Source organism: Manis javanica, chromosome 1 (assembly GCF_040802235.1).
Source record: "Manis javanica isolate MJ-LG chromosome 1, MJ_LKY, whole genome shotgun sequence".
Lineage (NCBI taxonomy): Eukaryota > Metazoa > Chordata > Mammalia > Pholidota > Manidae > Manis > Manis javanica.
The window spans coordinates 236,350,574-236,375,191 of NC_133156.1; the positions used below are offsets into that span (position 1 = coordinate 236,350,574).

The 24,618-nt window shown below is 39.2% G+C and overlaps 1 protein-coding gene and 1 pseudogene across 12 annotated transcripts in view; one reads left to right on the top strand and one right to left on the bottom strand.

Annotated features, from left to right (window-relative positions):
* Nucleotides 1-24,618, top strand: part of MBOAT2 (membrane bound glycerophospholipid O-acyltransferase 2) — a 167,300-nt gene that overhangs the window by 117,159 nt on the left and 25,523 nt on the right. For 8 of the 12 annotated variants that reach the window (XM_073216926.1, XM_037026529.2, XM_037026531.2 and 5 more), the window contains one exon: nucleotides 16,421-16,516. The exons of 1 other annotated variant lie outside the window; for it this stretch is intronic. In XM_073216926.1, the coding sequence (XP_073073027.1) occupies nucleotides 16,421-16,516 (96 nt within the window). Of the gene's footprint in view, nucleotides 1-4,811; nucleotides 5,092-5,664; nucleotides 5,802-16,420; nucleotides 16,517-22,314; nucleotides 22,447-24,618 lie in introns of those variants that run through there. 3 more of the 12 variants (XM_073216963.1, XM_073216961.1, XM_037026539.2) reach the window with 3 other exon arrangements.
* On the bottom strand, nucleotides 12,007-13,002 carry LOC108384272 (hepatitis A virus cellular receptor 1-like; annotated as a pseudogene).

Genomic DNA, 24,618 nt, shown 5'->3' on the forward strand with positions numbered 1-24,618 from the left:
ACTCTTGCACGCATGTGTCACAAGCAGTAGAACTTCACAGAATGTCTTCTTTTTGTCAGCCACAGTTCTAGACACTCAGATACTCAGGTATCTGAGATTTTTGAGGAGCTCAGTCAAATGAAGAACATAAACTTCTAAGAAAGAAACCAGTCTTAACACAATGTGATAAAGATATTCTGAACATAACACTGTGGACATACTGAGAGTAGTTGGCATTTAGATAACGAATCCTCTGAAACCCAGCATTATTACTCACAATTGGCTGTCAGGCATGGTGGCTAGTGTAAGAAAATAGTAATTTATCCTCCATTTGCCCCGTGGTCCCAAGCACATAAGCCGGTGAGAATTACACCTGGGACTTGCCTGGGCTGACCCCGCCTTATCTCTAAACATCCCCACCCTCCCCCAAGGCAACAGGCCGAGCGGATCCGCCACAATAAAAGGCACCACGCTGCTACCCTCTCTCTCTGTCTCTGTGTGTCTGTCTGTCTCTCTGCTGCCCTCTCTCTCTCTCTGTCTCTCCGTCGCTCTCTCTCTCTCTCTCTCTCTCTCTTTGTCTCTGTCTCTCTGTCCCCCTGCTCTCTCTCTCTCTCTCTCTCTCTCTCTCTCTCTCTCTGTCTCTGCTCACTGCTGCTCTCTCTGCCTCTGTCTGTCTTTCTGCTGCTCTCTCTCTCTCTCTCTGTCTGTCTCTCTGCTGCTCTCTCTCTCTCTCTCTCTGTCTCTCTCTCTGTCTTTCTGTCTGTCTCTCTGCTCTCTGTCCCGCTGCCCCCTCTCTCTCTCTTTCTCCACCCCCCTCCCTCTGGGGCAGCCACTCTCTCCTTCAGATAATAAAGTCTCCTGCGTGGGCCCGTGTCTCCTGAGTCATTCTGGGTAAGGAGGGTTGCGGCGAGACACCCTTTCAGCTAGGATCCCTGACTCAGTGGCAGATTCTTGAAATGAAGAAGGCTTGTTTTACTGTTCTTTTTATTCCCTCTGTAGAAGGCGAGTGTGTTGAGTCAAAGGGACATCTTTAACAAACTTCAGGAAAAGATGAGACATGTGATCTTAAAATGTGAAGAATAGCTGTCGTGTATTGTATCTCTAAGAAAGGATGTTTATAAATGTGGTAATAGTGGAAGAAGCCTTTGAACTTATGGAGACTACATGGCTAGGTAGTTGGTTATTCACCTGTTGGTTATTTGAGGATAAACGAAACTATTAATTGTAATACCTTGGCAGAAACTATCTTAGAATGTATTATTACATACAAAGTAAAATTTGAGACAAGTATTGCACATGTTAAAGTTCCATTTAATTATAACTGGACTACCACAATAAAATTCAGGAAATGATCGAGATTTTAGAAACATGATGTCTTGATAATGGGTTTAAGACTACATTTTGAGACTTCCAGTTACACGTAGCAAATCGAGCACACGTTTATCTGTACTCCCTTTTGAAACTCCATTTAAATGGTAGCAAAATCCTGGGGTAACAAAAGTTCTTAAAGAAACATGATTTTGTTCTGGGTGCGGTGGGTAGCCATTGGGAAGGCCTGAGTACTCTGGATGCCGTGTTTACAGCAGATTAAGGAGGGAGGCTAGTCAGGAGGCTATCACAGTGGCCCAGGCCTGGACCTGCTCCTAGGCAGGATTACTCAGTCCAATGTGTATTTTGAAGATAGATTCGGATATGAGTATGAATCCTACATGGTGTGAGATATAAAGATAGATTTGGAGATGTTGGATATAGGATATGAGTCATAAAGATGTATCAAAAATGACTTTAGTTTCTTGGGCAAAGCACCTGGGTGAGAGACTGTGCCACTTACTAAGATAGGGAAGACTTAGGAAAGAGTTGACTTGGTGGAATCAGAATTTCTTTTTTTGAACATGTTAAGTTTGAGATACTCATTAGGCAGCCAGTTAGAGAGGTTAAGTAACTTGTAGTTTGTTCAAGTTTGGAGATTAGGAGACATATTTAGGCTCCAAGATTAGAATCTGGGAGCCATCAGTTCACAGTCGGTATTTAAAATGATCAGACAGCATGAAATCCTCTTAAAGATAAGTGTAAATGGAGAAAAAACTAAACCCTGGAGAAGGATCTGCACAGGAACTTTTGTAAAATTTGTTTGTTTCCAAATAATTTTTATATCAACTTTAGGTATAATTAACCTAAAACAAAATTAAACTACCAGTTCAATGAATTTCAACAAATGTATAGACCTGTGTAACTACCACCCAAACGGAGATACGGAACATTTCACTCATCCCAGTAAGTTCCCTCAGTCAGTCAAGCCCTGTCCCCTGCGGCCAGTGACCTGCTTTCTCTCGCTATAGATTAGTTTTGCCTGTTTTAGAAATTTTATAGAAATGGAACCATCCAGTATTTAACCTTTTGTGTCTGGCTTTTTAAAAAACAGTTTATGTTTTTAAAATTCATCCATATCATTATGTTTATCAACAGTTTTTCCCTTTTGTTGCTGAGTAGACTTCTGCTGTATGAATATAACCACAATTTACATATCTTTTCACCTGTTTATTAGTGGACACTTGGATTGTTTCAAAATTTGGGCTATTAGGAATAAAACTTTGAAAACATTTTTTTTATGAATATATATTTTCATTTCTCTCGTGTAACAGGAAAGGAATTGCTGGGTCATAGGGTACAAGAGTGTTTAGTTTTACACTCCCACTGGCAATGTAGGGGAGTATCAGTTACTTTACATTCTCACCAGTACTTGGTTTTATCAGTCTTTCCAGTTTTCGTCCTTCTGATGGGTATGTAGTAGTGTCTCACTATGACTTTAATTTAGATTTCTCATGATGTCAGCCATCTTTTCTTGTGCTTCTTAACTATTTACACATCTTCTAGGACATGTTTGTTCCAATCATCTGCCTTGAATTCCACTATCTTATAATTCATTATTTCTATATTCTGGATGTAAGCCTTTTGTCAAGTATATGTATTTTCATTTTTTTAGTGGTGACTTTGGAAGAACAGAATATTAAAATTTTGATGAAGTCAATTTATCAGTTTTTTATCTTATAGTTTAGAGCTTTTTGTCTTTTCTAAGTCATCTATCTGCCTTAATGTTACAAACATTTTCTTCTGTACGTTTTATAGTTTTTATCTTTATGCATAAGTTAGTGATCCATTCTGAGTTAATATTTGTGTGTTATGAGGTAAGGGTTGAAATTAAATTTTTTCTATGTATCTATTTGTCCCAGAAAAATAAAGATGGGATAAATAAAACATCTTCGTCTTTATTGCAAATACCATCTTTTCTTTTTTGAATTGCAATTCACCATATATTTGTGTCTTTATTTCTTGACTCCTTATTCTATTCACTGACCTATGTGTCTAATCTTGCACAAGGCTTGCACATCTGACTTTACTTTCTTCTTAATTTGCCTTCCCCTTCTGTCTATGTCTGTACTTTCCAAGACTGTTTGCTTATATACTTGTTTTATAGTGTTCCATGTATTTTTAAAAGTTGCTTCAAAAAGTATATAGAAAAGCAAAGACTACAGAGTAGCCAGTGGTGTTGGAAAGAGAAGAGCAAAGTTTCAAGATTTCAGTACTGAGGACCTGATTTCAAGAGTAGGTATAAGCACACAGAGTCTTGGCAAGTACAGATGGGGGAAAGGCAAAATAAGGAGAAAGTAAAGTTAATATTCAGATGTGCAGGCCTTTCATGTATTTGGGCGACAACCAAAGCTGTCGGAGCTCAAGCGCCTTGGAAAGTGAACCGTTTGATTTAATTTCAGCACATTAAAGCAAACACTCATTTGTCACTTTCTGTCTTTATACCTACCAAGATTTTGAACCTTTTCATGATGTTACCTGTTCTCCTCATTTGAGAAGATTCTTTTTCAGTTCTCTGAGCACTTTTAGTTCATTGATTTCCATCCCTGAGCGCTTTTTTTTCTCCCTGAACAATTTCCATTCTGCATCTAATATCTAAATGAATGGATATTTTAGATGTGATTTTTCATTTTGAAATAAGACATTTCAACATTTATATTTTATTCAATGTTTATATTGCAATGAGTAAGAAAATGTTCTGTTCTGGAACTCTTCAAATGCTGTTGATTTAATTTTGATATGAGTAATAATTGTTCTGCATGCTTTAGGTTACAAAGAGCAGAAATCCCAACTAATAGTGCCATAATGGTATAAACAGTATAGAAAGATTTACCTCCAAAAACAAGAAGTCATGAGGCAAGGCAATGCATTTTGGTTAATTCAGCAACTCATTCTTCAAAAAAGTTCTATGTTTTGTTTTGTTTAACTTTTCAATTTTGCCATCTTAGTCTGTTGACTTTGTCCTTAGGCTGGCTGCTCTTATAAGCTGAATATGGCTACTGTGTTTATAGACCTGACAAGAGCAAGTGCTGCACGTTAAGCAGGAGAAAAGCCTTTTGAAAAGCTCTGTGTTGCAGTTCATTGATCAGACCTAAGTTTATGTGTACCCATGAACCAGTCAGTTGCATGGAGGACAAGATCACAGCGATTGAGTTAGAATAGTCAGGATCTCTGTGTATCTGCATTTTGTGAGAGAAGCAGCATTCAGAAATAATTCCCTTAACATCACATAGGTGGGAATAATAAAAAGTTATGGAGTCATTATTTACATCTGAATCAGGTCTGTCTGGGCTTTATTTTCATGTACGCTTTTCTGTTTGAAGAAGATACTCAGGGAAATTCATACCTTGACCATGGCTCTTACAGTAATGTCATGTGTATACGTATTGGTGTGTATGTCTGCCTTCCTCTGCTGATATGTGATTGTAAAAAATCAAAGGCTTTCCCCTCACTCTTCCCTGCAGTCTGACTTCAAAGAGAAAACAACGGAAGTTCAGCTGTGATACGGGTGAGGCGTACACTTTTCAGTTGCAGATGATGGGGGGACGCCTGACCGCCTAGGATTCATTCTGGAGTTAGTTGTTCAGAGCCAGTGTTGCCCAGCCCAGCAGCAGCACTGGAGAAGCAGTTTTCTTCTCTTGTTCTGTGGTGTTGTCCTGAGCCTGTCAGCTCGCTGCCTCATGGATACAAGATGTTTGCTTCAGTAGCTGTCACATCCGGGCTCTAGGAAGAAAGAATTCAAAGGTGTGAAAAGCCACACCAGCTGTGTTTATCCCCCTTTTCTTCAAGGAAAACTGTCTAGCTGTGCATTGGAAAATATTGTGAGCCACAGATATAGCCCTAAATTTTCCAATAGTCACAGTTAAAAGTAAAAAGAAACATTAAGCTAATTTCAGTATTGTATTTTATTTTACCCAGTATGTCTAAAATGTTGTTTCAAAGTATAATCAGTACACAAATTATTAATCATTTATTTTAAATTCTATTTTTATACTAAGGATTCAAAAATCAGAGTGTATTTTACAGCTACAGCACATCCCAGTTTAGACTAGCTGCGTTTCAAGTGTTCATTAACCACATGTGGCTAATTAGTGGTATAGTGATAAATGTTCTAACTAACTGGATTTGTGGGAAAAGAAGTATGCATAAATATACACCCACAAGTTTATTATAAATTTTACCAATGAAGTGGATGTGTAATGTGTAATTTACAAATAATAAAACATACAATTCTGTTTATTATAAATTTATATAGCCAGTTGATTCTCACAGACTTTTCACTGTTTTTTTTTTTTTTTTTTTTTGCCAAATCCTTAGAGCTAACCTATGGTTGCTGACTGTCAGACTATAAATAAATGCTTGATGACACTTCAGTAAAGAAGCTGCTCATGTCACAGACAAACAAATGGAGTTCCAATATGAAGGTTGACTGATATTTTTGGTTATATTAATGGGTAAGGGAAAATAATAAAGATATATGTTGGAACTTCACTCATTTGTGATATGAGCTTCTTTGTTGTATTGAATAATAGTATTTGAATACTGGAATATTTCCTCTTTTTTTTAAGCTAATCACAATGTAATGGCTACAGTCACAACATACTTTTTAAAAGTTTAATGTACGTTATTACCATTTTCTTCATTATTTTAATTTTAATTCAGGTCAGCAGACGTTTTCTATCAACAGCCAGGTAGTAAATATTTTAGGCTTTGAAGGCCATATAGGTGCTGTTATAAGGCAAAAACAGCCAAAGACATATGCAAACAAATGGGCATGAATGTGGTCAAATAAAATTTTATTCACAGAAATGGCTGTGGGTGAGATTTGTCCTATAGACTTTAGTTTGATGATTCCTGGTTTAAGCAGTCAAGAATTACAGTCTTTGAAGATATGTCAAAGAAATAATCAATCTTCCCATGTTTTCTTCCATCTTCTACCTCCATAGCTTTTTTTCTTCCTTCCTAATTACAACCCTTAAGTAGAATTCGTGCCTCATATCGAGATTACCGAGTATCATAATTCTTCCAAGTGGTAAAGATACCTTGCGACAAGTGCTGGGCATAGAAGCCACAGGGCATAAATCTGCAAAGAAGTAAAAAGCTAACCTTTCAAACAATATGGCTTCTCTCTCACTTACCAACTTTCCATTTCCCTGTATGGCCCCGGAAGATGACTGGTTAGCCAGAGACGGGTAAGATTCCTTAAGGGAGGAACAACCTAAGACAGGCACAGTCGCAGGGGGGCCATCAGGTGAGACATTGGGGATCAACAGAGGTGAGGCTCAGAACCTCACCCCCCCCTGCTTTGAGAGAAATCTTCTGCATCCGTGGATGTTTTGCTGCCCTTGTCTAGCTTGGATTAACACATAGTCTACAGGCACACACCTGATCATCTACAGTTGCCCTCTTACAGCACTAAACTATGTTTTCTAGCTTTATCTTGCATCTACCTACCACTTCAGCATTTTATTAAAAAAATAATAATAATAATAATAAGGGAGAAATGTGGGATCCACATATAAATCAAGTATAAAAAGCAAACGAATAATCATATTTGACCTGATTGTTTATAGTTCATGATGCGTGATCAAAACCGAAAGTTTCTGTGATGACTGCCCTTGCACTGTTCACCATGTAAGAACTTATTCACTATGTAAGAACTTGTTCACCATGTAAGAACTTGTTCGTTATGCTTCAGAAGACTGGAGACTGTTGAGAATTAAGCTTGGGGTTGATTAATGATTGTGCATTGAGTCCTCTATACAGAATTTTATTGTTGTTAACAACCATATGATCAATAAATATGAGAGATGCCCTCTCAAAAAAAAAAAAGAATTACAGTCTTTGCCAATTTTCATGGTATAAATATGTCCATCATGTTAGATTAAAGCTATGAACTTGGAAGTCTCTGAATGTGGAGAGGAAAGAAATGCTTAGTAGCTCACCACTCACTATACAGTATTTCCACCATTCAGGTACAACAGATGCAAATAATCTCAAGAGCAGAGAAAATAACACATGATAAGAAGGAATTGGGAAGGGATGAGTTTTTAATACTTAATACCTTTGTAATATAATTTATTTAATTTAATGTTTAATTTTTAATAATGGCTGAGTTTAATAACCAGTTTACAAAAATTCTTGAAAAATTAACAACTTTTTTGAGCTGGTATGAATCAGATCTAGATTATTTCTGCAGATAGGATTATTGGGCAGTGTGGATCTATACGCCTTTTCCTAGAACCTTAGCTGACTTCTGCCTACATCTCACAGGCAAGACCTGTGTGGCATGCTACCTCTAGCTGCAAGAGAGGCTGGGAAATTGAATAATTCGTTGTTTGGCCTCTATAGCAGAGGAAAGCAAGGAAGAATGGAGGTGGAAATACATATGGAATCAGCCAACTTAGTGTGTCTACTACAGTTTTGTCCTTGAACTTTTTCATGGTATGTCAGTATATGTTCATATACATACAGACATATGTACAGATATATTAATCTGTATAGTTTTTTGTACCTAAACTGGGATTACATTTTAAACATACTATTCTTTAGCCTCCTTTTTCCCTTTAACATTGACTTTCACTGTGTGTACATATGGATGTCTGCTTATTCACTATTACTGAATTCCTTAGTGTGGCTTTCTATTTTATTATTTCCATTTATTTCAGCTAATTGGAGACACTTAGTTGGTTTTCTGTTTTTATCATTAAATACAGTGCTTTAGTGAATATATATATGTATGTGTTCTTGTACATATCTAGAGGTATATTTATTTTTTAGGATAGACTCCTAAAAGTAAAATTGGCAGTTCAAAGTGTGTACCAATTCTGCTGTATACTACAAATCACCTACCCAAAAAAAGGCTTTTTAAAACTTGATCCCTACCAACTGTGTTTGAGAGTGCCTGTTTCTCCTACCCAAACTGGATATTGCCTACTTTTAAACTTTTGCCAATTATACTGGATATGTATTATCATTTTAATATGCATTTCTTTATTATTATTATTACCTGATCATTCCTTATCTTGAATGTCATTTATTTTTCTAAATGGACTGGCTCCTCTAAATTTTTTAAATTCAATAATTTACTCATTCAAATTCTCATCCATTTTTCACTAGAATTTCTTGTCCTTTTCTTGTTGATTTATGGAATTTCTTATTAAGGAATATTAACCTGTACTATATGTAGTAAGTAATTTCTTTTACTTACTCAATTTCCTGTTATCTGTTACATAGAAATTTCCAGTGTTTATATAATAAATATTTTGTCAGATTTTATCTCATGGCATTTATGATTTTTGTCATGCTTATGAAGGTTGTCCCATTCCAGGATTTTGAGGGTATTCTTTTGTATTTTATTCTGGTACTTTTCAAGTGTATGGCCTTATTTTTTACATTTAGATCTTTTCATAATCTGACTGGCGTTTTGTACACGTGTGTGGTATGAACTGGGAAACTTTTTATTTCTGAAGGGAGAGCCAACTTTTTCACTTCATTTACCTCATTTGTCCTTCTCCCACTACTTTTATATGCCAGCTTCATAATAAACAAAACTTGAGTTGCACAATGAGTCTTTTTTTGAACTGTCTTCTCTGTTTAATCTTTTGATCTCTTTGTGAAACAATACTACATTATAAATCACTGTGACGTATTCTTTTATCTGCTAAGATAGGGCAATTCCTCCTCCTCCTCTTACGTTTATTTAGTTTTCTAGAAGACCTTGAAAATCAGCTGGTTAAAAGTACTGTTAGGATTTTGATTGGGATTAGGATGTCAAATTTAGAAGTTAATTTGAGGAGAGTGGACTTTAAATGTTGCTTGAATTTTCAAAAAAAGTCTAAAAAAGTTCATTTTACTCATAGTAACACATATCCTTCTTTCCCACTTCAAAAACTTCCATATGCTTTCCCCCATGAATTACTGGTGTTTCAGGGCCCACAAAGGACTAAATGTTTTGATAGATTTTTTTGAACGTTAAGAAAGCATCCTTTTCTTCTAGGTTTATTAAGTGCAAACACGAGTGGGTGTTATTAATTGCTTTTTTATGTGTCTATTATAACTATTTTTCCCCTTGGTTCATCACTATGATGATACATGCTACTAGGCTTGCTCTATTGAATCATACTTGCACTTTTCAAATAAGCCCTACTTGATCAAGGCATCTTTTTTTTTCAAAATAAAAAAAAATCTCTTTTATTATTAATAAGTGTGCATGCAAATGAAACTAGTCACAAAGAGTCTCAGACTTTCATGTACTCACAGAATTATCTTCATGGCCATCAGTGAAAGATCGGTCCTGCTCTTTAAAAATGTGCAAACTTTCCTAAGTTTAAATATAAGGTTTTAATTATACCAGTGTCCAAATGCTTGAAGACAGACTGTAGAAAATAGAATCTCAATTGTCTTGAAAAATCAAAGAAAAAACTCAATACACGCTACAAGATTGATGTATTTACAGAAAAAAATTTAATATTAACTAAATACCTCCTTTTCCTTCCCTCTTACCCATCACCCTCTTGGGTCCTGACAAATTTTTTCTACAATGTAAGATTATAGCTAAATTTAGCCAGTATCTTTAAAAACAACAAGTAATTCAAAACAAAACAAAAAAACGTACCGTGTAGCAAGAGATTTACAAGTGCAACACAACTGAAATTTATTGAGCACTAATGCTAGATCTGCTATTACTACAAACTCCACCAAAAAAAATAAACTTTTGCACTTCTGTAGTGTTTTTTACTTTTCAAACACTTCCCACAAGCAACATGTTATGAGAATTACCGCTATACACTAATGTAAGTCTGGAAGTAGGTTAAAACATTTAGGCATAAACAACCATATGCCCTAATGTCATCCAGTGTTATTGCTAAGAGTTAAGATTAGAATGTAGGTCCTATTCCGAATTCTGCTTACTCCCTTACCCCATGCCTCTGCGTATTGTGCTGCAGGGTGTTACTAGGCATTCCAGTAGTCATTGCGCTCATGAGTTTCAAACAAGTTTTGTCAACAAAGCTAACCCAACTCCGAGGGCCTGTCGTGTGCCATCATAAATCTCCAGGAAGGATATGGAATATAGAGCAAGCATCATAAATTCAAAGCTCCAGGCACAGAGCAGGTGACAAACATGAGCATGCAGGAAAGGCGAGGACTGGGGGGCTGAGGGAATGTGACCTAATGAAGCCCTGATGGGACTTGCAGTCCAATGTTACAGGGTCTTTCCAGAGAAGGCACAAATCTTGGCTTTAGTCTAAAATATCTATATTTGTACATGTTGTTTTGAATTTTTTAGACCAGATCAGGCTTGTCCCATTTCAGAAACTCAGTATAGAAGTTTAACAATTTCATTTGCCCATATAACCGTGATTCAGAGGTCCTGTTAATTTCATAGAACTCGGCAAACAGTGTCAAAAAACTTACTTTAGAAAACAAACTCCTGCCCTCCTAGACCACTGGGGTGTGAATAGCTCTGAACCTCAAGCCTGAGTTATTTCAGGGTATTCTCATGTTGAAATTCATACCCAGCCTTGTTACCTATTCATGTAGAAATGCTTCTGGTGGCCAAAAATGTCTTTGGCTTTAACTTTCTTTTCACTCTCTTGGCAAAACCAAAAATATAATAGAATCGTGGAAAAATAACTGGGAGTAATTTGATATGAAAAAAAAAAACCCTTCATCCTTCCAAAACAACTTTAAAAATCAAAGTGGTTTGGGAACAATTTAGAATTTCATTTGAAACTAACACTCTCAATCAGTACTGTTAATAGCTGCAAACTAACTCTCCTAAGAAAGCCTTTTTCCTTATTTTCTCCCTTTCTTTTTTCCTTTTATTTAATTCTGCCCTACCTCATTTTAAATATTAGTTCACAGAGCCTGACAGCTGTCTACATAAGTGCTTAGAACTGTGGCACATGTGTACAGAAGTAGCTAAATCACAAGGCAATCAATTTTCTTTCCATGGTCTGTACTTGGTCTACTCACTACCCTAACTTCTTCTAACTGCAAAAATACTCTTCCTAGTCCCAGGGAAAGCACTTAATACCTTTTATTTCCAGAGCCACGAGAAACCAGATGTACCTATACTGCTGAAATCACACTCACTTCTATTTCCTCATGAGGGAAATAAAAACTTGTGTACCCCCATAATTTGAAAGCTTTGGAGGACTAAAGAAATGTGACATTTGGCGTTATAAGATAAAAAGAAAGAGATAATCATGAAATGCTTCCAAGTGAAGTACTTTTAGTCCCAAATCAGATTTGCTGATTTTAAGTCCTGTTCAACTTTTCTTGACAGTTTTGGTGACCAAGGTAGTTCTTTTCCTGTCTCGTCAGGGAGAATTCTTGATGGATACAGGGTTTACGGAGTCTAAAGAGAATATACAGTCTACAGCATTCATTTCCTGTTGGGGAGAGAGCCCTGCAATGACCAGAAAGTTTGAGCCAACTTTAGTATAAAAAATTAAGACTCTGGTACCAAATGAGATCGACTGTACACAGATGAGCTAGACTCACTCAGCGTCACTGGCATGTTCGAATGCGTGTGAAATTGGCAGAAAAATCATGCTGGAGCTTCAGAGGCCTCTGACATGGTGATAGCTGGTCACTGTCTTCCACAGTCAAGGACATAAGGCCTTCCAGGGCCAATGGGTCTTATTCCATGTCTTACTCCAAGACATAAAGATTGTCCTTAATAATGTAGATACTGTCTTCTGCTCGGACACACACTTCAGCTGTACTTTGTAAAGCTCCAATCTGAGGGTCAGTGAAACCATGTTTAGTTGCTCCAGCTTGTTTCTCATGCATAAGTATTTTTTGGTGATTATGGCAACCAAAAAAATGAGCAATACCATGGCAGGAATACAGATTCCAATGTAGAGTCTCTTACTGGTGATCATCCGTGGATTTTGTGCCGAGGACACGTGAGTTTGATTGCTATGCCAGAGGCCATCTGAAGACTGTGTCACAGTGCCACTGCCATCTGTCGGGCAAGAGTACAGTGGTGAATTGGTCGGTTGATAGTCCTCGTTCCCTGCAGTGTGGTAGGCTGGGTTTCGGCTGTCTGCACTGGTGAAGATGAAGTGGCAACTGGTTGGAGGCTCTGTGTGGGTGCAGCCACTGGAGAAGCAGAGGTAAAGACCCTAGGTGATGTTGGAACACGGGTGACCTCAGCTGGCTTTATCTCCAATGATAAGGTGTGTTTCACATCATTAAACCACCCTGGGTGCTCAACATGGCAAGAATACTAGCCACTGTCAGCCTGGGCTGCATTCTCTATGATCAAAGACACATTCCCTTTCAAAAGGTCTCCCTCCAGCTTATAACGTGTATGCTTCTGAAAGGTGATATGGGTTCCATCAATCCAGACAAGTTCATCTGAGCATAGATTCCTAGGACACGCACCTCGGCCCCAGCACGTGGTCGTGACTCCATTAGCTGTTGAGTAGGTGCAGGGCAGTATGACAGGCTGGCCCACCACACACTCACTTGTGCATCAGAAACTACAGCATCTGTCAGAAGCAGTATGAGGCTTGAGATGGCCACCCAGGCGTGCATGACGGTATGGCCAGTGGGTGAGGCAGCAGATGCCCAGCTCGTCTGGTGGTCTGTCACCAATTCTTCCTCTAAAGGTTTTTATGGATAAAGGCTAAGGCATCTTATTTTAAATAACTGTTACTTTGAGTTTGCTAGATTCTTATAAAGGAATTACTTCAGTTATCTATTGTGGCATGATAAACCACCCCAAACTTAATAACTTAGCAACAACTTATTATTGTTTTTCATGGTTCTGTGTGTTGACTAATTCAGCTTGGCCATCTTTGCTTGGGGTCTCACGGTGTCACCGTTCAATGTTGACTGGAACTACAGTCATTTGAAAGTTTGACTGCTTGACGCCTGAGCTGGTTCCCTTCTACAACTGGTAGTCAATGTTGACTGTAGGCTGGGAGATCAGCTGGGATTGTTGACTGCAGCACTACCTGCTGCCTCTCCCTGTGGGCTTGGGCTGCCCACACATGATGGCGGGACTCAGAGAGAGCATGCGAAGGACAAGCATTCCAAAAAACCCAGGAGGAAGCTGCAGGATTCCGTAGGAACTAGCCTTGCAGTTTCAGGGAGTCATTTCCATTGTGTTCTGTTGGTAAACCAAGTTACTAAGTCCAGCCTAGGTTCAAGGAGAGGAGAACCATACTCCAGCTCTTGATGTGTAAAGCTATATGTACAATAGAGGGAGTTGTTATTGGGGCAGCAATCTTTGGAGACAGTCTATCCTCTGGCCCCCACAATTCATATACATCCTGCATAAAAATACACTCATTTTCCTTCCCAAGCCCCAAGGTCTCACCCCCTTATGGCCTAAGATCTCTTTCTTGTCTTGTTGTCAGGTCATGGATGAGGCTTTGTGGGTGTGGTTCCTCAAGTACAGTTCTTCATCTGAGGAGCAGTAAAGTAAAGAAACAAGATTTTGGCCCCTTACATGTCCGGTATACAGTGGTGAACAGTGATAGGGTAACTGTAGTAGACCCTTCTGGTAATAAAAGAGGGAATGCAAGTCACTTTGCAATACCTGATCCATAGTAATTGTGCAATCCAGACAGACACCTGTTGCCAGTTGCTCAGTTAGGGCTCATACCTAGTCTCTACATGTATTCTCTGGCTCTGGACTTCACACTCTGAGCTATCCTTCCTGTCTCATAAATAGTCAGATTTTGTGTTGAATAGCTTTCATAGCCTGCTGCCTGCCGGTAGATAGTTGGGGACCTAAAGATCTCTCTTCATTTTGAACTGTTCCTGCCTTTCAGTCCCATCTCATGTAACACCCCTAGAATGTGGGCTTCCTGAGTATCCCATTTTAATCTCCTGCATTAGACAGAAGTCACACCCACACAGCTCTTAGAGACAGTCTCATTTCACTCTTGTCTGAAAGGGCTGTGGGAAAACACTCCTAGAATTCTTAAAAATGTTCTTCTTATCTACAGAGATTAAGAGGCATTCCCTTAAGATTCTTGGAAACTTTTCCCGAGAGGTTCTATAAAGGTGTGTCCTTAAGTCTTTGTGAGATGTCATCAAAGAGTACTCTTGACTTCATCTCTACCCCAATTACTTCAAGAATATTTTGCTGACTAGAGTGTCCTGAGACCTTCCTGTTTTTCCTAAAATCTGCTCACAACCTGAACACTTCTCTTAATCAGTTCATCTCCCTATATCCATGCCTTGTCATATGCCCGTAGAAGAAACCAGTTGACACTTTTATTAGGTATTTCTATTTTCCATTTTAGGGTGAGCGAGGTTTTTACCCAATTTCTGCCACTATAGGACGCGGCTGCCTTTTCTGTAGCGTCCAGTTAGAGTTCGCTTGTTGCCCATCAGGCTGCCCAAGCAGTCTCCTCAGGGACTGTCCTGCTCCTACTGCCCCTCAGTCCTTAAGCCACGCTGTGTTCCAAGTTTTTGTTGTGGCAGCAGCCTATTTTCACTTATCAGTTTCTGTTCTGATTGCAGCAGCCAACAATAAATGGGTATATTATTTTGCTAATGATTCTGTGGGTCAGGAATTCAGGAAAGGTGCAGCTGCATAGATCATCTCTTTCTCCTGTGGCGTCAGCTTCCTCACTCACATTATCTCAGGACCTAGCGTGTCTTTCCCTCTCTCTAACTCACACTTCCTCCTTCCTCCCCATTTTCCTTGTCTGTCTATCCTCCCACATGCTGTCCCATCCTCCAGAGCCCCTATATGTGGTGGGCTCAGAATAATCACACTTATTTCCTGACAGCCAACTTCCAAAAGGCAGGAAATAGAAACTGCCAGGCTTATTATGGGGTCTGCCTGGAACTGCAGTGTTATTCTTACTGGTCTGTGCAGTTCGAGGGCCATTTGGGTTCAAAATGGGGAGAAAGATAGACTTCCTCTCGATGGGGCAGAAGGTCAGTTTGTAGAAGAGCGTATGAAGGGGAGATACTGCAGTGGACGTCTTTGAGGTACACAGTCTACCAGACAAATTTTAGAAATTATTTCAAGTTTGATTTGCCAGCACTTTGTGTGTGCGTATACATGTGTTTGTTTTGTCAGATGCGGCTCTCAGGAATGCAACTTTGTAAAGCATTCCGAATTCCTAGGAAGCTTTCCCCCTTTATTTCTTGCTCAGGAATAATTCAAGCGGATCAGAATTACCTATTAGTCTAAAGTTTGATCTTTTTCATAAAACCACCTGAATTGCTTGCATAATTAGTTTAAGATTTTTATATTTATTGGTTTCATCTATATTATATATGTTTAGAAAGTTCTTCCCCAGTTTGAGAACATTTGAGTATTTGTCCACAATTCCTGTGTGTTTTGGCTTTAGGTTGTATGTATAATCCTTTAATCCATCTAGAATTTAGATGAGGTATAACCGTCCCCTAGTCCTGTTGTTAACTAAGTAGGTGATAACCCATTCCCCATAATTTGCATTACAGCGTTCGCCTGTGCGGTGTTACATAGTCTAGAATCTGGGTTTCTGTTCTCTTCTATCAGTATGTAAACTCTTTTCCCATGCCATGTTTTGAATTATCTTAACCCTGTCCCAAGCATCTTAAGGTTGTGAAAGTCACTAAATGTTCATGCCCATAAAATATGACTAAATACCCCTCGATCCACACTAAGGATTTATGAATTTAGGCTATTAAGTTTTAAAAATCTTATCAAGAATTTGTTTAATATATAATTTAGCCAAATATTTTTATGCTAAACTGTGTTTTCTAGAAAGAAGTGGAATAAATAGAAGAATATACCAATATTCAGTTTTATGCTTGTGAGCATGACTTTCAAATATGTAACTTGGTGTATGGAGGTTTTTTAGAAGGAAAAAAATTAATAAAGGCAGTAACCAAATGCATTCACCACTGAAGACAGTACAATATTCAAGTAATCTAAAACATACTAGTAAAGAATTTTTATAATTTGTTGAAGAAAGCTATTTTTGGAGTATATCTAATAATATTTAATTTTTAACAATATTATATAATTAATAAATAACTTTGGAATGTACATTTAAACAGAATGAATCTTTTATTTTCACTAATCTAGATTATTTTTGTTTTCCAGATACTGTTTTGTGTTTGCTTTGGGATACCTCACAGTGTGCCAAATTACTAGAGTCTATATCTTTGATTATGGACAGTATTCTGCTGATTTTTCAGGGTAAGATTAAAACTTTGATTCAGTAGCCTGTTTTATCTATTCTAACATGTTGGTTCAAAGGCAACATATAGCTGCTTTAGTAGTTAAAATGAAAAGTTATTGATAAACATTTTAGGTGAAAATTCCTCTTTGAATTTAGAATTTTTCATCTTACCAAGTAGTCTTTTATAGTGCAATCTAAGTCACATAAATAACCTGTCCTTCTAAATTGACTTACATAAATCTCTAAATATGTAGCAATTAAATTTGTTACATTGCATTCTGATACTGAAAGGATTTGCTAATTCTGATAGAAATTTCTACACTTATTTGTAATTATTGAAAACCAGTCCCCCTTAATGAAACATCCTTGCTACCCTTTCTTTCTTTGTTCTCCTGGTTCCCTTTTATACAGTCATTTACCAGCTTCCATGTAAGACCTGGCCACTTGCTCCTGCTCCTTGGAACCCATGAGACTTTTCCTGGACTAGAGAGACCCGAGGGCGAGCCTTCTCAAACCACAGTTCCTAGAGAAGACCCTTGAGCATGTGTTTTAATTTTAGGCATTTCACTTTTATAAAATGTTCTACATTCTTATATCTAGTATTCAGCTGAACAGTAGAAGTAACTTCTGGCTTTTATTGCTTTAGAGAGGATATAGTTCCTCCATGGTACTCTTTGCCCTGTAACAAAACTGATTGAATGTTATGAGGTAAATGCAGTCAGCATCTGTATGAAGGGACATCTGCTCACACCTTGGTTCCAGGTGGGGAAGTTAAAGACAAGCCTCTGTATTCTTCGTGTCACACTTGACAGCTTTCTGAACAAGATACAAAGACCTGTTTTAAGTCTGCTTGAGTCATCTGGACAGGATAAAAAGTGACCAGCAAATCCAGTCTAAGGATAAGCGAAGTGGAAAAAATAAACAACCATGGCATCTGTGAAAAACAATTAGTCAACAATAGAATTTAAAAAGATCAATTTTTTTTTCTTCTTAATGGGATTAAAGTAGTTTTTTTAAAACTACTTTTATGAAACAGATTTTAAAAATAGGCTTGGGTGAAAGAGAGACCCACAAGAATAAGAGACACCTAAACAAAACTGATTAAGGGCACTGAAAAGTCTGGTTAGTTAAGTTATAAAATACTGAGTAGACTAGAGAAATACACCTGGAAATCAGAAAAGGGGAATAGGTGTTGGTGAAATGGTTTGTATTCTTGAAGAAAAAGAGCTAATGAGAAGAATCAAAAATATATTGGGCCCCGGTAAAAATCTCAAAGGATTTTAAGAAGTAACCCAGGTCACATGTTGTCATCATAGTGTAATGAAAGTTAAGAGTAAGTTGTAAATGTTTGAAAGAATCAAAGTCACTGAGAAAATTTAATCTTCCTGGGAACAGTGAGTATACTGGTGTTGTTCATCATCGTATCCTTAGGGCTTAGCACATAGTGACATTAAGAGATTACTTACTGAATCAATAATAATACTTTACTTAAAAAGAAAATAGAAAATACAGTGAGAGAACTGGAAAATACCAGTGTGGAAAAACTTGAGCAATGTGGACAAAGCTGTACCAACATAAATCCATAGCTCTGAATACTTGTAGTATAATGAATGAGAAATAAATTAAGCATTTAATATGAAATAGAAACAAAAAAGAATAGTCCTGACTAATTCAGTTTTTGCATGTTGATAACAGAAATGTCAATGTTAGCAGCTGAAAGTTTACAATAGTGTAAAATAATGAGTTTTCAAGTTGACTTTTAGAGTCCCAAGACTCGGCAGCAAATACCAGAAGTGCTAAGCAGAGGAGGCTCTAGCTCTGTCTAACTTCAGCCACATCTGTTGTGTGTTTCTCTGGCTTTATACTGGAATTCCCATAATATCTCATTTAAAAAAATATTGTGCTGCTTGTATTTTTAAACAGATTAAAAAAGTAGCTTGACATAGCTAATTGAGTATATTAAAATGGATTGTGAATACAGAAGTGTCTGATGCAGTGTCTGCTGGGCCGTTACAGCCTCTCTTTCAGTCTGTTTTTAGTCATTACCTTTTTTCTCTTCCCTGCTGTTCTAAATTCTTGTCCCTGGCTAGGTGGGGATTGGCTAACTGCTGTTAAAACAGTGACATAATTTCAGTGGCTTAACCCCCTAATAGTCTACTTCTCAGTCACATGACAGCCCTCTGAGGAGCCAGCCTCTGCTCCACACAATCGTTTAGGGACCTAGGTGCCTTCCTTCCTGGGGCTCCACCTCCTTCAGGGTCTCTGGAATTTATTTAAGATTAAGTTGATGGAGAGGTTGTGAAGTGTGAGCGAAGGGAGAGCATGTTCACCTCTTCTGCTCACGTCCTATTAGAAAAGACTAGTTACATGGCCCACAAATTAGAAGATAGCTTACATAGAGTTTACAGTAACAACAAAATGCATCTTAAAAACACCAGTTTTATATGACATGGAATTGAATATTTTGCTGATATTTAAAATCTCATTAAATTATTTAATCATGATTTAAAATGTTTTAGTATATAGAAAGAAAATGACATAGTATTTTAAAGATGGACAACCTGAAAAGAAACTCCCAGTTTAATATGTAATTTTTATCTATTGGAAGAAAACATTTGACCATTATTAGTGAACTGATACATTAGACGGGGACACATTAGCTGAAGGAGACCATCCTGGCAGAACTAACTTGAACTACTCTTTTTTCATGGGCACAGGAGAGAAAAGAAGCCATCTAGAAGCAGGGCTCCTATTAATGAAATATTCAGGCATTCAGAAGGCTTGAGTGTGTTATATAACACAGGAGCAGAAGAGACCCTAACTTGATTCTAATTAGGGTAAATATAATAGTTATCTAACATGTTAGGTGCCTAAAGAAAGTAGAATTGAATGAAGTGACCCAGCCTTTGTGTCAGGCTGTCCTGTTGCCTGAAGCTAGAAGCAGAGGAGAGGATGTGAAGCCAGGCTCTTGCAGAGGAATCACTTGGGAGCGCCTTTGTTCCAGGCAATCTTACTTGCACAAACCGTGGCAAACTCGTGTGTGTGTGTGTGTGTGTGTGTGTGTGTGTGTGTGTGTGTGTGTAGTTAGGTTTGAGATATATATTTTAAGTGATTAAATAAAAGGGACTTGTTTCTTAATAGAAATATCTTTTTGAAAAACTGGTTGAAAAGGTACTGAAGTTGTTAGCTTTTATGTTAGCCTCAGAAAATAGATACAGGTATAAAACAAATAGATTTCCTTTATATCAGCAATAACTAGTTAGAAAATACAGTAAAAAAATGAATCCTAGTTTCAAAAGCAATAAAGACTATGAAATACCTAGGAATACATGTAAAGAGAAAAGTACAGGCCCTCTGTCTAGAAAACGATTAAACTTTAGGGTATAAAAAAAAGACTAACTGGAGAAACATCTTGTTTGTTCAGATAATAAAACTCAATACTGCAAAGATGGTAGTTCTCAAGTTAATCTGTAGGTATGATGCAGCTCAAGTTGGGGTTTTGAGGGAAATGAGATAAATAATTGAAAAGTTTCTCTAGAAGAATAAGTGCTTGAAAATAGTAAATTAAATCTAAAAACATACTGCTATTTGTAAAGCAGCCATCATTTAAATATTGTAGGACTGACATAGCAATAGACAAATCAAAGAAGCCAGAGTAGAGAAACAGACCCATGGATCTGAGAATAAGTGTACAGAATAGAAATGGTAGGATTACAGATCACGGGGGGAAAGCCCCTCTCAATTACTCAGTAAATGGTATTGAGACAGAAAAAGAAAGGTAAAGGCTGTCCTCCTATGTAGATAAATAATTTGTAGATGGAAGCAAGAATGTATTTTTTGAGGGGAGGGTGTGCAGGAAAGTAATGAGTTCTGATTGGAATGTGTTTCTTTTTGTGGCGCCAAAGGGAGAGCTTAATGCATCCATGAAAAAAGATACATGTGACAAGATTGTCCATTCAAATAAAGAATGTGCTTTAGAGCAAACCAGGCAGTATCAGATGCTCAGTAAATGTTCTGTTACTGCTCGACTCCTGCATGTTTATTCAGCCAAGGTTTGTTGAGCATGGGCTGTGCATTTACTAGGAGCTCTGTACTTCCGTGAGCAACCGTCCTATTAAGCGTGAGAAGGGATGGATCATGTGGTCTAAGAGCTACAGGTGCTACTGTCTTGTTCACTCCTTTTGGAAAGTCTTAGTCAAGCCAAGCATCTAAATTTAGGCATCCCTCTGTGCTCTGTGAACTGAGTTCTGGAAGGCCCCTGGCTGCTCTTTTCTCACACTGGGCCTGGTGACTGTGTTGTAAATGGGGAGATATAAATTATTCAGCTGCTAAACCTTAGTGTTCCATTTAACCTGTTTCATCCTGTGGGAGTGTCTCCCAACACTTTGCCCTACATTTGGTTAAAAGAAACGTTGTTTCCTTGATGCCCACTGAGTTCAAGTTACTGAGAGTAAACAGACATGGAGCTATTACATGACATCGTGTTCCCCGCCCTGCCCAAGCCTTCCCTTCTGGTTTTGTGTGCACGGACAGAGCAGCATGGTCTAATGCTGTTCATCAGAAAGGTGCAGTGTTTCCTGCCTCTCAGCCCTCCACGCCTCTCAGCCCTGTTCTGCCCACTCTTCCTTCTTCAGTTCTAGCTCTTCCTGTCTTTGTCCTGCTCATCCCCTGGCTCTGCTTGGAACACCCTTCCCCACCGTGCCTGCATATCCAGGATCCCCCAATCTGAAAGCCCTGGGTGAAACAGCTGCTGGAGGTGTTTTCCCCTCAGTTTTCTCTATTGGAAGTTATTTCTTGTCTCTAAATATTTCTTCAAAGATCTCATTTGGCTCTTAACACTTTTTTATATAGTTATTCACAAACCTGTTTATCTCCTCTTAGTGAGAAATCTCCTTCAGAGACAACACTTCACAGTTACTCGCTGCATCCCTCAGTGCCTTACGCCTAGTCACGGTGCCAGTATTTATTAAATGAGGTTTTATAAAGCTTCTGCTGTGTCTCAAATACTGTCCAAAGTATTTTGTCATATTGCTGTTCTATTTAATCCAAGAGTGGCATCATTATTCCCATTTTATAGGTAATAATTCCTGGAGGAAAGTTAAATAGCATCCCAATATTGCACAGTTGATAGGCAGTGGAGTCTGCATTGAAGCGTTTTCTGACACGTGAGCCCTGCTGCCCCCGGTGTGACAGGCGTCCTCCCTCCTCCACCGTCAGCTTCGTGCTCCCTCGAGGCAGTGGCTCCTTCCTCCAAGCCAGTGGCTCTGGCCAGAACCCTTGGTAGATCAGGTGTCAACCCTGCGCCGAATCGATGATCACATCATCATAAATCCTGTGGTCTTGCTGTCAGAGGATGGCTGCAATCGACTCAGACCCCGCCTGGTTGCCTCCTCTCCCGCCTGCTTATCCCTACCCCCAGCTCCCCTCAGGCTTTTCTCCCCAGAGCCAGAACACACCCCTGTAAAACCAAGTGACCCCTCTGTAAAGCCCTCCGGTGCCCCATCTCTGGATCAGAGCAGTGTGCCCCCAGCCCTACAGAAGCTGCTGGGTCTGAGCTCCGCAGCCAGCCGTCTTCAGCTTCTGCTCCTGTCCTGCTTCCCCACCTGCTTCAGTCTCGTCAGCGTCCTTATCAGACTCCCCACGTGCCAGTCACACTCCTGCCGAGGGCTGGAACTGTTCTTCTCTGGCTGCAACATTCTTACTCGGACCTCCCAATGGCTGCTGTCCGGCTCATTCTCTTTAAATGCCCCTCTGGGTGAGGCCGGCTCTCCCCTATCTCCCTGGACCTGGCTTCATTTTTCTGCTCAGCACTCCGCAGCATCTGGCACATGACACACGTACCTGCCTATTCGTTTTGAACTCTGTCTCCAGTACAAAGTAAGGTCCATGACAGTGAGAACTATGCCTCTCTCGTGGCTGCCTGCAGCACCTGGGGTCTTGTCTGCTCGTGAGTATTCGCGAGGGAGTGACTGGGTGGCTTGGGAGCCAGTGGCCTTGTGTCTGGCCTCTCACTGAACATTCGTTTGGCATTAAGTACATGGAGTTTACTTGGTTTTGGTGGGTTTTTGTTGTTCACGGAGGAAGGAGATGAGAATGAGCACGCTGCCTCGGCTGGCAGGTAACTTGTACCCTGGTGGCAAACTGACCTTTTACCCAGTAGAGGGCTGCGGTTGCTTTGCAGCACTAACATACAGACATCGTTAGAGCTCAGCGGTCTCCTGGAGACAACGGACAATCAAGAAAGTGATTGTTCTTTAGCACGCATTGCTCTTTAGTAATGCTTAACTACAGTTGAATTTTCCTGTGTGATAGAACTAAATCCTATTATTCTCATTCTTTGTAAAAACAAAATGCATGTAAATGTTTTTTAAAATTAATTACAGTATCATTGAAGTATCAACTGTCTTATGAAGGTTTCACATGAGCAAGGTTGTGGTTTCAACATTCACCCTGATTATCAAGTCCCCCCCAAACCCATTGAAGTCACTGTCCATCAGCCTAGTAAGATGCTATAGAGTCACTACTTGTCTTCTCTGTGCTGTATTACCTTCCCCATGACTTGCCTATATTTTTTGTGTACTAATTATAAAAAAATGCATGTAAATGTTCTTTAACTTTTGTATCTTTTTTAAAAATTTCAATTCTTGAGTTTTTTAGTTCTTTATGTCACATGGGTTATTTTTTTATATATCACCTGAAACTGTTTCATCAGTAGAAGTATTTATTTTGAATAGCTTCCATTTTTTCCCACATTCCTGGTAGCTTGCCTGTGGAAGGAAATATCTCTAGTCCACCCAAATAAAGTGGTGGTGGTGTACAGAAATACAGGCGGCTCCATCCACAGTCCTGGCCTTGGGAGATTCTGAGCCGCCAGCTTCCTACCCTCCTTTGTCTCTCAGCCTCCACCCTAGGGAAACAGGGTGCCTTTCTGATTCACATCAAGTTATCTCAGACTTTCTAGGACCTAGGAAGCAATTAGATACCGGAGGCTCCATTAGATGCAAAGTCAACAAGTGGTTAAAATGTCAAAAAAGGTGTAAGTGAAATAATGGTGTGAGTCACTCTGTCACTGAAGCAGGTATTTATGACAAAGGGCACCATGAAGAAACCCCACTGCAGTTCGTCTCCTTCTGCACAGGGTGAGGTTTCTCTTCCTCGTCCCTGGCTCTGCTCTGTCTCCGGGGCGTGCACACGCCTGTCTTGGACTCCTGTCCGTTTGCCCCTCTGGCTGACTTTTCTGAGCGCTCATTAATGTGCTCATCCCTGCCGACCTTCCTCTGTAGTACTTTCTCACTGTCATTCATAACAAAACATTACTTCATGTCCCTTGGTAATAAATTTGTCTTCTACCGTTTTACTCTCATATTTGTCGCTCCCTGGCTCCCCCACCCTGTGACAGGCTTGACCACAGGGAGTGGAGCTGCCATTAAACATGACGAGATGTTTATGCAAACCCATCAGTACTTTGAGCCTATGGATATGCCAAGTTCTAAGGTACACAGATAAATAAGGCATTGTTCCTACGGTTTGGTAGCTCATGACTTTTGTGGTGACAGAAAAATAAACAAATAATTACAGCATGGCAAATACTTTTAAGCACAGACGATAATGGGCAGGCAGGCGGGAGCAGCATCGAGCTGCAGAAGGATCATGTATCATGACGAGACACGTAGAGATCAGTTTATTTGCTATTTTTAAAGTATTTGTTGAGCACCTATCTTGTGCCAGGCACTGTGCTAGGTGCTAGAGATTCAGTGGTGACAAGGACTGTTAATTCCTTACCTTATGGACTTTCCAAAAAGGAAAGACAAATTTTAAAACAGCCACTGTACTTTGAAAAATGAAACCCATGAATGTGAAAATACTTTGGAGGAAACAAACAAGAAGCTGAGATTAAACAAAGGGCATGTGTGCATGTCCAGGGGGCTCTCGTTCAGAGTGGTTGGTAAGCTGAGACTTGAAGAAGAAGGAGCTATCCTTGCACACTAGTGCCAGGACAGGTAGTCTCAGAGGAGGGCGCACCACTGGAGAGTCCAAGTGTCAAGATTGCTGTGTGCCTTCCTGCCGTCCCTGTCAGGGAGCATGATTCTTGGAACCAGCCGTTCAGCTTCACACCACC